The sequence below is a fragment of the Mercenaria mercenaria genome, chromosome 11 (assembly GCF_021730395.1).
Source record: "Mercenaria mercenaria strain notata chromosome 11, MADL_Memer_1, whole genome shotgun sequence".
In the NCBI taxonomy this organism is placed as follows: domain Eukaryota; kingdom Metazoa; phylum Mollusca; class Bivalvia; order Venerida; family Veneridae; genus Mercenaria; species Mercenaria mercenaria.
In genome coordinates, this window is record NC_069371.1 from 75601010 (window position 1) to 75615260 (window position 14251).

Genomic DNA, 14251 nt, shown 5'->3' on the forward strand with positions numbered 1-14251 from the left:
TACGGTTGGATCACTAAGCAATTGTACGGTAAGGTCACAGTGAATTTGTCTGGGAAGGTCAATGTGAATTTGTCCTGTAAGGGCACTGCGAATTTTTCTGGGAAGGTCAGTGTGAATTTGTCATGTAAGGGCACAGCGAATTTGTCTGGAAAGGTCAGTGTGAATTTGTCCTGTAAGGTCACAGTGAATTTGTCTGGGAAGGTCAATGTGAAATTGTGAATTTGTCCTGTAAGGTCACTGCGAATTTGTCTGGGAAGGTCAGTGTGAATTTGTCCTGTAAGGTCAGTGTGAACTTGGCCTGTAAGGGCACTGCGAATTTGTCTGGGAAGGTCAGTGTGAATTTGGCCTTACTGTAAGGGCACTGCGAATTTGTCTGGGAAGGTCAGTGTGAATTTGGCCTGTAAGGGCACTGCGAATTAGTCTGGGAAGGTCACTGTGAATTTGTCATGTAAGGTCACTGTGAATTTGTCCAGTAAAGTCACTGTGGATCTGCCCGGAAGCTCACTGTGAATTTTTCAGGTGGGGTCACTGTGACTTTGTCCGGTAATGTTATTGTGAATGTCACTTGATCTGCCCGGAAGGTGACTGCGAATTTGTCCGGCTGGTAACGGCAAGGTCACTGTGAAATTTTACGTATATCTCGATGAATTTGTTAAGAAAATAATATGTCTAATTTCAGTTTGCCGCACGTGCATTACTCGTTACCTAGAGACGAGCAAGTACTGCCCAGTCTGTGATGTAATGGTACACAAGACACGCCCACTAGACTATATACGGTATATTACACACACGCTTTTCTTATGTCAACATGTGTTACATTAAAACTCATTTATATTATCTAAGATCCATCCGCGGTGCTTTCATGTGGATGTAAATCTGATATTATCTAACATTTGTATTAGATTGCATTAGAGCGGATGAAATCATGTATTTGATGCTGAAGGCATCTACTCAATTTATTACTTTGATTAGGTTGTGTATTTGTGTATTTGTTACAAAGAATTAATCTCACGCACGTATCTTGGAGAAATATCTCATACTATCCTTTATAGATCTATTTGCTACTGTTTCTATAGTATTTATTAGGTTTTATTATTCCAAATAAATAATCAATGTCTCGTATGTAGGAAAGAAATGATATCTGTTTCTCTACGAGTTGTAAATAAAAAAAATCTATAAACTGCGAAGTTCTTTGTAAAACAATGAAATCAGTTATCTTCATTTCTTTTTTCAGATCAGACAAAACGTTACAAGATCTTGTTTACAAACTAGTGCCTGGGTTATATAAAAGTGAGTACATTGACCGTTCTTATGTCCGCGTTTCTTGTCATATTTTCGAACGTCACGATGTATTATTCTCAGAGCTATAATTCACCCTTTCTTCATATATTAAATCAGTTATAACCAAACTTTTAAGTGACTGGACTCTATACCCAACTACAAAATGCCAGTGTTTAAAACTATGCACATGTCGCAATATGTTGCTGGTTTGTGCACAAGAAAAATATTGAGGAACGTACTGTTGGAAAAAGTGAAGATGTGGGTAGGAGCGAGGGGTGGGGGAGGGGGTGAGGGGCGAAGCGGAAGCACAGAAAGTAAATATGAATAAATGAGTAATAGTCATTAAGTTTCATTTATGTCACATAAATGTTTTTTTTGTATCTGTTAATATACTCGAATCCAGAACTATCACCACAAGCTAAATTTACCACAATTGTATAACAGCTCAAGATATACTGTTTTTTTTTCAAGACAGAAGTAGACCTTCATAATTAAAACTTAATTTTATTCTTGTTTTATTTTCCAGGTGAAATGAAACGCCGTCGGGAATATTACGCCGTTGTAGATTCTCCTGGAGGTACGTGACATTGCTCTTTAATTGTAAAACTGTCGGTATCAGTTTGTCATAAACAAGAGATATACATGTATATCCCTTCCCGTAATAGAATCATACAGACATATTATGTGAGCAGGATGTTCAAAATAAACGTCCAAGTGATATTTTAATGGTATGTAAGCGAGGACTCGTCTCTGGTGATACTGGTTTAAAACTAGTTCACTAGCTCCTGTTGTTGGTGTATATCTAGTTCATTAGCTCCTGCTGACTGTGTAAACTAGTTCATTAGCTCCTGCTGATGGTGTAAACTAGTTCATTAGCTCCTACTGTTGGTGTAAACTAGTTCATCAGCTCCTACTGTTGGTGTAAACTAGTGCATTATAGCTCCTGTTGTTAAAATAAACTAGTTCATCAGCTCCTGCTGTTTGTGTAAACTAGTTCATTAGCTAGTTGGTGTAAACTAGTTCTTTAGCTCCTGATGTTGATGTAAACTAGTCCGTCAGCTCCAGCTGTTTGTGTAAACTAGTTCATTAGCTCGTTGGTGTAAACTAGTTCATTAGCTCCTGATGTTGATGTAAACTAGTTCGTCAGCTCCAGCTGTTTGTGTAAACTAGTTCATTAGCTAGTTGGTATAAACTAGTTCGTTAGCTCCTGTTGTTGGTGTAACTAGTTCGTCAGCTCCTGCTGTTTGTGTAAAGTAGTTCATTAGCTCCTGTTTTTGTGTGTAATCTAGTTCGTAAGCTCCTGTTGTTGGTGTAAACTAGTTCGTCAGCTCCTGCTGTTAGTGCAAACTAGTTCATTAGCTCCTGTTGTTTGTGTAAACTAGTTCGTAAGCTGTTGTTGGTGTAAACTAGTTCGTCAGCTCCTGCTGTTTGTGTAAACTAGTTCATTAGCTCCTGTTGTTGGTGTCAACTAGTTCGTCAGCTCCTGCTGATGGTGCAAAACTAGTTCATCAGCTCGTTATAGGAGTGGAACTAGTTATGTAGCTTAAACTGGAACATCAGCTCTTGCTGTAGATGTAAAAATAGTTCATGAGCTCTTGTTGTTTACGTAAAATTAGTTCATTAGCTTCTGATATTGGTGTAAAACTAGTTCAGTAGCTATTTCTGTAGGTGTAAAATTAGTTCATTATCTCCTGCTTTGGGTTTAAAATAAGTTAATTCGCTCGCTGCTGTTGGTGTAAAACTAATTCACCAGCTCTTGCTTTTGTTGTAAAACATGTTAAATAGCAAGTAAATGATAATAGTAGGAGCGTTTTTCTCACCTATAAAGAATAAGTTCAACTCCATCTCGTCTTTACATGTTTTCTTGTATAACAACCCCAGCCCCCACCCCCAACCCCGACCCTACACGGATGACTTGTTTATCACGTTTTACAGTATCTCATGTTTTACTATATCGTTTTATCACATATTAGGGTATTGTTTTATTACATTTTGCTGAACCGTTTTATCTTATTTTGCAGTGTCACAGCCACCGAGCGAGGACCGAGGGGACGAATTCTTTGACAGAATTATTTACACAGAGGACGAGAAAATTAGCTTGTCACTGGAGTTGTGTGCAGAGTATGTTAATTCTAACTCATCCTGATTTTATTAAAACAAGATATCGCCCCATTTATGCAAAAAGGTTCCAAGTGCTGATAATCAAAGAAGGCCATGGTACTTTTTTGCAATAAGGGGACGCGTTTCTCCGTATCATTCAAACGGCCTATGGGAGAACAAGGTCAGTGTAGACGGTGCGATATTGAAATTTCAGTATGTTGAAAAATGTTCTTCAAATGTGAAGTAAATGTATTATAATTTTAGTCCTAGTGTTGACAAACATGTGAAAAAGGTCTTACACTTTGCTGTACTTAAGATCAAGTTTGAAGGTTATTTGTAACCAAACGGTTCTCTTTCAGAATCAAGTCTAATAAAAAATAAATCTGGGACATTAATTATAATAATGCAGGTATTTTAATCCAGTTTGCTATGTTACCCCTTAACTGTGTATTCACGTTTACTTGTTGTTGTCAACTAAATCTAATAAACGTATTCTGTCGTTTTCAGGGGTGTTCCTTTCAAAACTCCAATCAATGTTCATGGACATACCGGCCCAGAAAATATCAGGGTAAATAACAGAGACATTCTTTTCATTAACAAAGAAAATATTTACTTTAAAAAATCAGATTTATTCTTATTCTGCAACAGCATTTGATTGATAAATTTACAGGCATATTCTTGCACTAAGGATAATTTTTAAGTGATATTTACAAATAGGATTGGGCCACGAGTTATTTCAAAGTCAGTGAACGGGCTGTGGTGCGACATTTGTTGCAAGGGACAAACTCTTGTCAAAAGATATGCATATAGTTTGTATGCAATTTATTAAGTGCGACAGAAAAAAATACTGAATTACTGTAGCATGTATGTTGGCTCAAAATTAGTTTTAAATGAAGCCTGTCTGACCCGCTCATGTAAAATAAAATCTTACATCTGTTTTACATAGAAGATTAAGTTACATTTAGACATTTGTTGTATTTGATTTAAAACAATTACAACGCTTTCTTGGTGACATGACAAAAACTGCCAATTTTATTTCAGATAAAAGATGTCCGTTATCTTCAATGCCCTGCTGCGTTCTCGATTGGAAACCTGAAAAAGTTTATTCGTATGAAGTTTGACCTTAAGATGAAATTTGAGGTCAGTGACCTTTATTGTGTACTTGATTTTGGTGTCTGATAGTGTCAGATATACCCTTCTGTGTAATAAATATACAAATGTAAATCTGGACCCTGGCATTTAATTTGTTGGGGGGAAATTCATTAGAAGCTACTTCAAACTTTTAGTGGGGCTCCGAGAGGAACTCGCTAGGTTTGTCACAAAAATAGCACAGTAAAATGGTGGTGGTGGAGGTGATGAGGTGGGGATTGGGAGTGTGTGTGGGGGGGGGGGGGGGGGGGGGGGGGGGGGTAGATGTTGGTAAAGCTATTTTGAACCCAAAACTGTCAGTTCTACCCTGCTGTTACATCGTTTTAGTACTGTATGTTAAATTCACAATTGGCACATGTTGGAATACTTTTAAGATACAGTGTGTTCTCTATGTCATAGGCACTTTAATAATTATGTGAAAAGAGAGCTGTTTGTAAAAAGACACAGAGTACTATGTATGTCATTATACTTATTATGTAAGCACATGTAGCTGAAATCAACTCTAAGCCTGGCTTTTGATACAATTTTGAACTTGAACTGTTTTCGTACTTCATTATCGAAGAGTTTGTATACAGTATTTATTTTTGCTCTCCTATGATTAACGTTTCTGTCCTATATATTTATTAACTGGTGTTATTTATCAGAATATTTCGCAGCAAAACCTGACATTTTGCATATGTTAATATTTTGTAAACTGACATTGTTTTACATGCTTGCAGATTGATATTTTCCACACCGCAGAACCTCTGCCTGATTACTACTCTCTGATGGATATAGCATACATCTACACGTGGACACGAGTGAGTATAAACTGTTACGCACTGTTCTGTAGTGACACTCGGTAATTTCCGTGTAATTACGTAGTCTCGTTTTGGCAGTTCGGCATTCTTCGGAGGCAAACGTAGCTCAACGCGAAAATGTGTTTTTTTTGTGCGTAAAAAACTGGAGAATGCCGAAATCGCATACGAAGAAATACGTAATGTGCCGATTGTCATAACGGGTCCACTACCTTAAAAAAAGCAAAAATATCTAACCTTTACCCTGCTTAATTTCTAAAATGGACTGGTCCATCATTCAGTTCTGGCAATACCATTTATTATTTGAAGGGGTGTTTGCTGAAAATTTACTGACTGAATAGCGAACAGTGCAGACCATGATCAGACTGCACGGATGTGCAGTCTGATCTTGGTCTGCACTGGTCGCAAAGGCAGAAATATTCGCCATCAGCAGGCTAAAGATTAAAGGATTGGACGGAAAATATTAAAAATAGAATATTTGAGTCTTGTTTGACAAGAAATCCATGTTACTTTTCGTAGGGTCTTATACCTGTTGAAATGTTTAATGTGTTAATCTGTTGTTTTTTCTTCTCACTTTTACATTGCATTGATATTAATCGATTTCAGCCACTTGAAATTCTAACGGATCTTCGACTAAGAACAAATCTATTCTAGCTACTCTATATAATATAATTATTATGTACGTGTAATTACAATAGTTACAGCTAACCTGAAAGGTTAAAAAAGGTAGTTCTAGGTATAGCTGAGATATATATCCAATCCCAGGAGCGAGTCATTTACAGATTTCCGGTTATTGATTTGACCACACTACTTTTTCTGATAACAGTACATAAATTTGCCTATGGAATGTTATTCAGGCGGTTTCTGTGAAGGAAAAGTTGCACTGAATAAGCACAATAGCAAGATGGTATTAATGAACGTGTGAATTCATGTTCCTCAGATCACACGTTTAGTTCTGACTACCGTTGAGTACTCCCCGACATGTTTCATTACATTTTTAGAACCTTCCAGTTTGTTAAATTCATCATTTAGTTTTATTTTCTGTTTTTCATGTTAAGTTTAAATGTCGCCATATGACCTATAGTTGTGTTGGTGTGACGTTAAACCCACCAGATCGATATTAGCACCAGAATACTTCGTTATAGTGAATGTATTTATGTACTTTTTTTGCTTTCTTTCAGAGAGCACCGTTAAGGCTTTACTACACCGTCTTCGAAAGGAAACTGCCCCCAAAAGCTCCGGATCCAATATCACGTGACCAGTCAAACAGTGTCAACAACAACAACAACAGAGCGTGACACCATTCCTGGAAAAACAACAAAAGCAGAAAATAAAAATATGAGCAGGAAGAGAAAACTCCTCGAAGGTAATTATTTTATATAACGATGAAGATCTTAGTTAATGTGACTTCTTTGCATAAGAACGTATCTTTTCTTTGCCACTGCTAAATGAGCTGCGTCATGAGAAAACCAACATTTGTGCGTTTGCGACCAGCATGGATCCAGACCAGCCTGCTCATCCGCGCAGTCTGGTCAGGATCCGTACTGTTCGCAAACAGTTACTCTAATTGCAGTATGCTTTGAAAGCGACCAGCATGGATCCTGACCAGACTGCACGGATGCACAGGCTGTTCTGGATCCATGCTGGCCGCAAACGCACTATGTTGGTTTTCTCATGGTATGGCTCAGATGTTTTATTTGGCTGAAGAGATACAAGTTCTTATCATAAGGGACGAGCAGAATTTGATGAATCTTTTCCTGAACATCTAAATTAGGTCATGAAAATTATTCAATTTTGATTTACTTACGACAGTTTTAAAAAAAATGTAGCTTATTTATTGGCAAGGTTAAAAGTGAATACTTGTAATAAAATGCCAGAATATAGCAATTTCTTATATATTGTTTTCATAAATGATGTCCTAAAATTTGAAATAGGCAGGTGGATGTGTGCTACAGGACAATTTACACCTAATATGAAGTGACTACTCAGTGTCAGGTGTGAAGTAGTCCAAAATGTAGTTCCGCTTTGTTAATGAAACATGGTGTAGTGAGTCATATAGGGACGTTTCCATTGTACTTCTTGGCTTAATCGTACTGTTGTTTATTCTGAGAAAATATTTAGACCGCTTTCATTGCGAAGTTCCAGGTTTAAGTTTCATTCATTGGATAAATGTCTACATACGCACAGTTTGCTCAACAATAATTTTCATGGGAGCATTTTCAGAAGTAGTTGTTTTTCGGAACAAATGATTTTCTTATTTTGTTATACAACATCACAATATTTCTTTTTTATTATTTTTGGTAAGAAGACATGTTATACTTACTGGCTATATATGGGTTTCATACCATTGAAATGCTTTAAAGTAATGAAGATGTGGTCTCAAGATTATTTGTTTATATGAAATAAAGAAGGACCTGAATTAGTATTATATAACCTACATCAGTAGTATTACTTGTTAATTGTTTCTTCGAATATTGCAGGCCCAGATGACATAAGTCCAGATCTAGACTTTGAGAAATGTAAACCATACAAAGGTGATAGAAGAAAGGGCATTGGTACACCAAAGAAACGTGCTAAGAAAGCGTTAGTAGATGTTGATGATTCAGTGAAGGAGGCAATGTCAGAGTCTGAGGAACAACTGGCTAAACTTACATTAGATTGTTCAGGAGATACCAGAAGTGGTGTTGGTGAAACAGAAAGTGTTAACAGTGACGGTAATACTGAATCCGCAGAGAAAGCTACAACTGATAATGAAGTAAGTGAGGGTGGTAAAGCTCTTAGTGTTGGAAGCCAGAAAGAGAATATGAAAAGTGTCCTGAAATCATCAAATAAATCTAAAAGGGAAGACAAATGCAATACCGAAATACTTACAAGCATTACTGTTGAAACAAACACACAAGTTAGAAATGGAGAAAGTGATATAAATGGTGCTTCACAAACTGAAAAAGACAGTTCATCTTCTAAACAGTCAAGTACTCAAGTGAGCCCAGGGTCTGGATCAATATCATTGTCATTATTTCAACCATTAAATTCTGTTGTAGTCGAACCTGCAAATGAAACAGTAAACACTGATGATAAATTAAGTGATAAAAAGAATGACAACACGTTCGAATTTCCGTCTGAAGACACGAGTAAAGTGACTTTGAAAAAAGCAAGAGGTCGACCAAAAGGAAGTAAAAATAAAGTTGCAAATGAAAAGGCAGGCAGTAGTAAAAGCAAAGTGAATGAGTCAAAAACTGATGAAGAAATTAAAACCAGTTTGGTTGTTTCCAAAAAGCATCCGGGATTAAAGTCACCAAAAGCAAATAAAACAGCGAAAAAACCTGAGACGAAAACTGAAACTCCAAGTAAAAAGGGTATGAGCAAAGCAAAACTGACAAATGATAGTAACAAAGTGATCTCAACAGACAAAGTAAAACCTGTAAATGGTGAGAAAGTAAAACGAAAATATGTGCGAAAGAACAAAGTGGGACAAGCAGATGAAACTGGTAGAGAAACAAAACGTCCAAAGAAAGAGACCAATGCGATAGAAGTAAGCAAAGATTCTGAAAATGTGCCTTTAGTTTCGGAAGAAGTGAAACAAAGTTTGGATGTAAATTATAAAAACAGTGATATAGATCCAGTTAGTGATAGTGTCGGTAAACAGTCAAAGGAGCTTTCAGAAAAAGAACCACAAAAGCAGTCTGAAGGTGATACAGATAATGCGCAAAGCAAAGCTATTGAGAAAGTTAATAATGCTGACCAAGAAAAGCAGGTGTCAGTGAATTCTATTTCCTTACAAGAACCAGTTACTCCATTGTATGGAGAAACACCTAAAGTGAATGAATCAAATCAAGGACTACCTTGTTCTCCTAATATGGAAAGTTTTGATGATGGTGGGAGGTTAGTTATTGATACAAGTGTAAATAATGACGATATGGATGGTGCTGAAACTAAAGATAAAAGTGATAAAACTGCTGTGAAATGCAATAAAACTCAGTCAAATGGTGCTATAACTGAAAACATTAATGTGAAAAGTGGGGATTTTGTTTCAAATCGTGCCTTGTCTAAGGACATTTTCAGAAATGGATTTGGAATTTATGATGGAAAACAAAGTATGAATAACTCAGACATACCAAATGCTCATATGGAACAATATAGACAGGCAGTAAACAGTTTATCACCCACAAATGCTCTAAATATGTTGGGTGTCTTTTCCCCACCACCTATGTCTGCGCATGTTCACATTGGTCACGTGACCGGAAATACCAACAGTTACACGTCACATGATCAGAATTTTGACCAACCACTAGATCTTACAAATAATGGAGCGCGAGAAGAGTATACGAAAGGAAAAATTTTCAAAACAAAAATGTTAAAGAAAACATATCCCAAACAAGAAAATGTACAGTGTTTTAAGGAAAAGAGCACGAGTTCTGTGAACCAGATACCCCTCTGATGCATACAGTCAAAATGCAACAGAAATTTCTTTTATTATTTTTGACTTGAGCAATAAGCTGTTGACATTTTTACATGTACCTAAGACAAGGTACATTGATAACTTAAAACACGATGACCTTCTGAAATTCATCAGTGTTAAAGACTTGGGAGTGGAAAATGAAATATCTCAGGATACTATCATTCATTACCTGAACTGCGTGACTTTCAGAATATGATAACATATGTTTGATATTTCTTTGAAAATAATAAAAAAGTTTTTCAGTATACAAAAAAAACCTTAACACTCCCATACAGTTAAGTGGCATTTTAATTGAAGGTCGTCTGCCCAATAGAAGTACGTGTAGGAAATGACGTCATATCACTTTTGTTTACTTTTTTTATGATGTAGATGATTATGTGTGGATTTCGAAGAAAATCTATGAAAAATGCAAAATTCTTGCATTTAAACAAGTTTGCAGTACACTGAACAAACTGGTTTTGTTTATGTATGTATAAATTTCTAATCGATTTCAATAAATGAAAATGTTTTCTGATGAATGTGATGAGTACGGTCAATGATATGTCTTTTTATGTAAAATTTCTGTTCGATATCTCACCATTTTCAAAAAAATATATATATCTCATTAATAGATATGTACCAAAAATGAAATAAAACTATGTTTTACTAAAATAGCTGTTTATTTTTCAACTGAATGTTTTAAAAGTAGAAATGCAGAGAGCTATCTTTAGTCTTAAGTCTGGTATTGGTTCAAGCTACCTTTGTGCACAATTTTGTACTAATTTACGAAAGAATTGGTACTAGTACTTCGCAACATGAATTTCCATGCTTTGTTCGGTGTAGTTTCTATTAAAGCGGACAAAAATTGTAGCCAGAGGAAATTCGTATGATTCATAAGTAAAATGCATGTACAGTCATAATGCATTATGATTCATATATGAATTCTTCTTGCAACATACGCGTTGTTCTGGTAAACTATATATATATATATATATATATATATATATATATATATATACTACACAAGCCCGCCATAATAAAATTATATGTTAAAATTACTTGAAATACTTTTTTGTTTACATTAAGCGTGCGCTTAGAGCAAAATGTTGTTGGTAATACTTCAGAATTTCTACAAAAACTTATGTCATCATATAAACTTACTCGTTTACGACCTCAGCCCATCTTTTGAAAAGTCTGAAAACACAATCTTTGAGCGGACAAAATGAAGTAAATATTTGTGTGATATTTAACCATTTTCTGGTAAAAAGAAATCAAAATCTACACCTCTGTTTTCTTATAAAATTTAATGATACCAACTCGTTTTTTGAAAAAAAAATCTTTTACGTGTCTTTTGTAACCTTTTAAGCAGGGTAGTGTTAGTAAAATGAGTAGGATTATATCTTTGCCTTAATCGATATTTTTTGACATTTTGGTGAGTTATTAGATATTATGTAGATCTACATTTGTAAATGTATAACTTAAATTCACACAAGTACTTAAGGTATCCGATCCACAAATAGGTAACATCTCGATGCCTGGTGACCCCATGATTTTTTTGGTATCATTTGAAAGAGTTGTGTCTGCTGAACAAGAATTAATGAATAAGATGACCATAAATAATATGCAAGAATCACTACAGTCATGTTTATGACTGCGAAATGATAAATCTTACACAGTAATAATTGGATTTCTGTTGGAAGTATCATTGAAAACTATAAAGTAAAAAAATAGAAATTCTGTAACATATTCATGTCATGTAATTTATATTTTCTTTTTCAGTAGACAATACACTTTCAAATGATACCAAAATAATATGAGCTTAGCAGGCATCAATATTTGATATATTTCAATAGCACTTTTTATATAGAACTTGCTTATTTGTGGATCGGATACCTCAAGATATTAGCAAATAAGCAAATGGAGGGTTAACTGTGTTGTTCAGTATACTTTTGCAACAGCTGGTACTGTGTGTATGTAAAATGTCATTCCATTAATGCCACTTGATGTCCGATAAATCTGGAAATTTAAACTGTATTTGACATTATTGGTACATACAGTGGACAAAACATACAGGTTGCCGTGGCAACCATCGACTTGCATAATGAATTTATCAGTGACGTAAATAGATCTGCGCACTACATTTTCTCGTAGGAAATAAGTGCACTACTTTCTTATATTTCTAAGAAAAAGAAGTGTCCAACTGTCTATGCTTCAGCGGGGAAAGATGTTCGTGCATTATGTGCTTTAAAGTATTAAGAAGTGCACTTAAATCAATGCACAAGCTCATTTAACAGCCGTTTTATAAATAGCATGCATGACGTCATCTTTGATATTATATTGAATGTATGATGATATGCTTTTGTAAATTTCTTTAATGTATTAAATGATAATATACTGATAAAAATGTGTTTTATTTTTCTGGCATGTAAAATTGGATGTGGTATAACCTGTTCGTCCGTACCATATCGTACCGTACCATAGGCACAGAAAGGAATTTAAGAAGAGACCTTTTATCGGTGAAATATTTATACAAAATGATACAAAAATGCATCCGAAGTTATTCCGGTATGATGTAGCCATTTGTGCTGAAGGCTACCCTAAAGATGTGTACACCTTTTGTACTACCAATGCACGAGAGAGATAATAGGCTTAGCGGACCACTGAAGGTACTGCCTAGACATTGTTTATCAGAACATTGCTAAATGTTAGTTGGTTGTTTTGGCAACTGAAAACGTTGTTTGGGTGTTTATCAAAGAAATACGAATCAACAGGTCGATGAAATGGCTGTGTTACACCTCAAAATGGTAGCAACGCATTTTGGTAGTCACTACCAAAATTCTGCCGAGTTTTGGTAGCGACAAAATACGTTGCAAGGGTACATATGATGTGTTAAGGATCATGGAGTGGAACGTATTTGGTAGTTTTTTCTACATCAGAGTCTGTGCTCATTTTTACATTTACAAAAGAGAGAGATAAAAGGAGGGAATGTCTCCTATTAAAATGGTGGGGAAAGGGGTTCAGAGTTCCTCTCCCGAGATATAGTTTTCGTATAAAAACAACCAAAATGTAGATTCCTGAGCGTGTGAAAGGGGCCTCAAACGACTCTACCTATGCAATAACATTGTATTGTTTTGTTGTTTTAATGTGCTAGTGTTGTCTGAGGGGTAGTCCACCGAGATTTTTTAAAGCACGAAAATGTTGAATTCGGTAAAACGAAGTATATATGCGAGGATGGCATTAAGTCGAGTAATGGTCAGACTCTTACCAAAATATGCCACTCAACTTTAAAACAGATGTTACAATTTAGGAGCGTACATTGTGCATTCAGCCCAACAGCAATCCAACACCCAGGGTGTAAGAAAAGTTTTTTTTCCAGCACCAGGTGAAAATACGAGAAAGTTATGTCCGGTATACAAAAAATACAAGTGCCTGATATTTACTCGACCAACCTCGGTTATGTAGCAAAATCCAAGCATTTTTGAAATAGATATTTTTTGTGCTGACCCTAATTTATATTTCAGTTACTCTAGATTCGGTCGATTTTAGCTACATTGTGAAGAAAAAATAAGATTATTGGACCCAGTAGAAGGCCTATGAGCCTATCAAAGTCAAACAAGGCCGCAGATTCGAAGTCACAGCCTCTGGAACATATCTTTACATCGGCGTTACATTTTATTTCTGTTTACATATGTTAACCCTTAGCCTGCTGGCAGCAAGTGATTCTGCTTTTGCGACCAGTGCAGACCAAGATCATCCTGCACATCGGTGCAGTCTGATCATGGTCTGCACTGTTCGCCATTCAGTCAGTATCTTTTTGGTAAGCACCCTTTTTAACAGTTAATTGTATTGTCCAAATTGAAAGATGGACAAGTTCATTATAGAAATTTAGCAGGGTAAGGGTAAAGCAGCTTAGCTTGAAAGCAGGCCACAGTCCTGAACAGAATCAGTACAAGGCATACATCTTTAAAATGAAGTCATAGCGGGTAGGCCTATACGTTAAAAAATAATTATTATTATTATTACATATAGCAAACGCAGCCTTACAGGACGCGAAATTCATCCTCTCCTTGTACAGACACAGAGCGATCTGACCAGAGGGACAGAGTGAGATAAAGCCACCAGAACAGATAGAGAGAAATCCTTTTTAGATACAGACTTGTCCGGCTAACTTAGCCTAGCTCTTTGCGAATAGACAGTCTGGTTCTTTAACGTGCCCGTTGTATAGCACCGATACACGCGAAGCCGTCTTTCCAGTACAGGCCTCTAAGTTAGGTGGGAGACACTCAAGACTTCTAATAAATTTCCAGTGTCTGGACCGGGATTCGAACCCCGGACCTCTGGATTGACAGTCAAGCGTGTTACCACTAGACCACCGGCCCAGTATTATGTAATGGTTTTCTATTTAACCCTACACACACTCCTATATATTTACCAGATAAGTAAAAATGATAAATGCATGACGGTATTTGACTTGACTTTACAAAAA

General features: G+C 36.0%; 1 protein-coding gene across 4 annotated transcripts in view; it reads left to right on the forward strand.

Annotated features, from left to right (window-relative positions):
* The window catches only part of LOC123531307 (polycomb complex protein BMI-1-like), a 34392-nt gene extending 23656 nt beyond the window's left edge, over positions 1-10736 (forward strand). For 3 of the 4 annotated variants that reach the window (XM_045312145.2, XM_053517772.1, XM_045312146.2), the window contains exons 3-11: positions 680-776; positions 1235-1290; positions 1808-1858; positions 3303-3402; positions 3889-3949; positions 4423-4521; positions 5250-5330; positions 6509-6693; positions 7808-7942. In XM_045312145.2, the coding sequence (XP_045168080.2) occupies positions 680-776; positions 1235-1290; positions 1808-1858; positions 3303-3402; positions 3889-3949; positions 4423-4521; positions 5250-5330; positions 6509-6625 (662 nt within the window). In that variant the 3' untranslated portion in view covers positions 6626-6693; positions 7808-7942. Of the gene's footprint in view, positions 1-679; positions 777-1234; positions 1291-1807; positions 1859-3302; positions 3403-3888; positions 3950-4422; positions 4522-5249; positions 5331-6508; positions 6694-7807 lie in introns of those variants that run through there. The other variant, XM_053517771.1, reaches the window with a different exon arrangement.
* The last annotated feature ends 3515 nt before the right edge of the window (positions 10737-14251 follow it).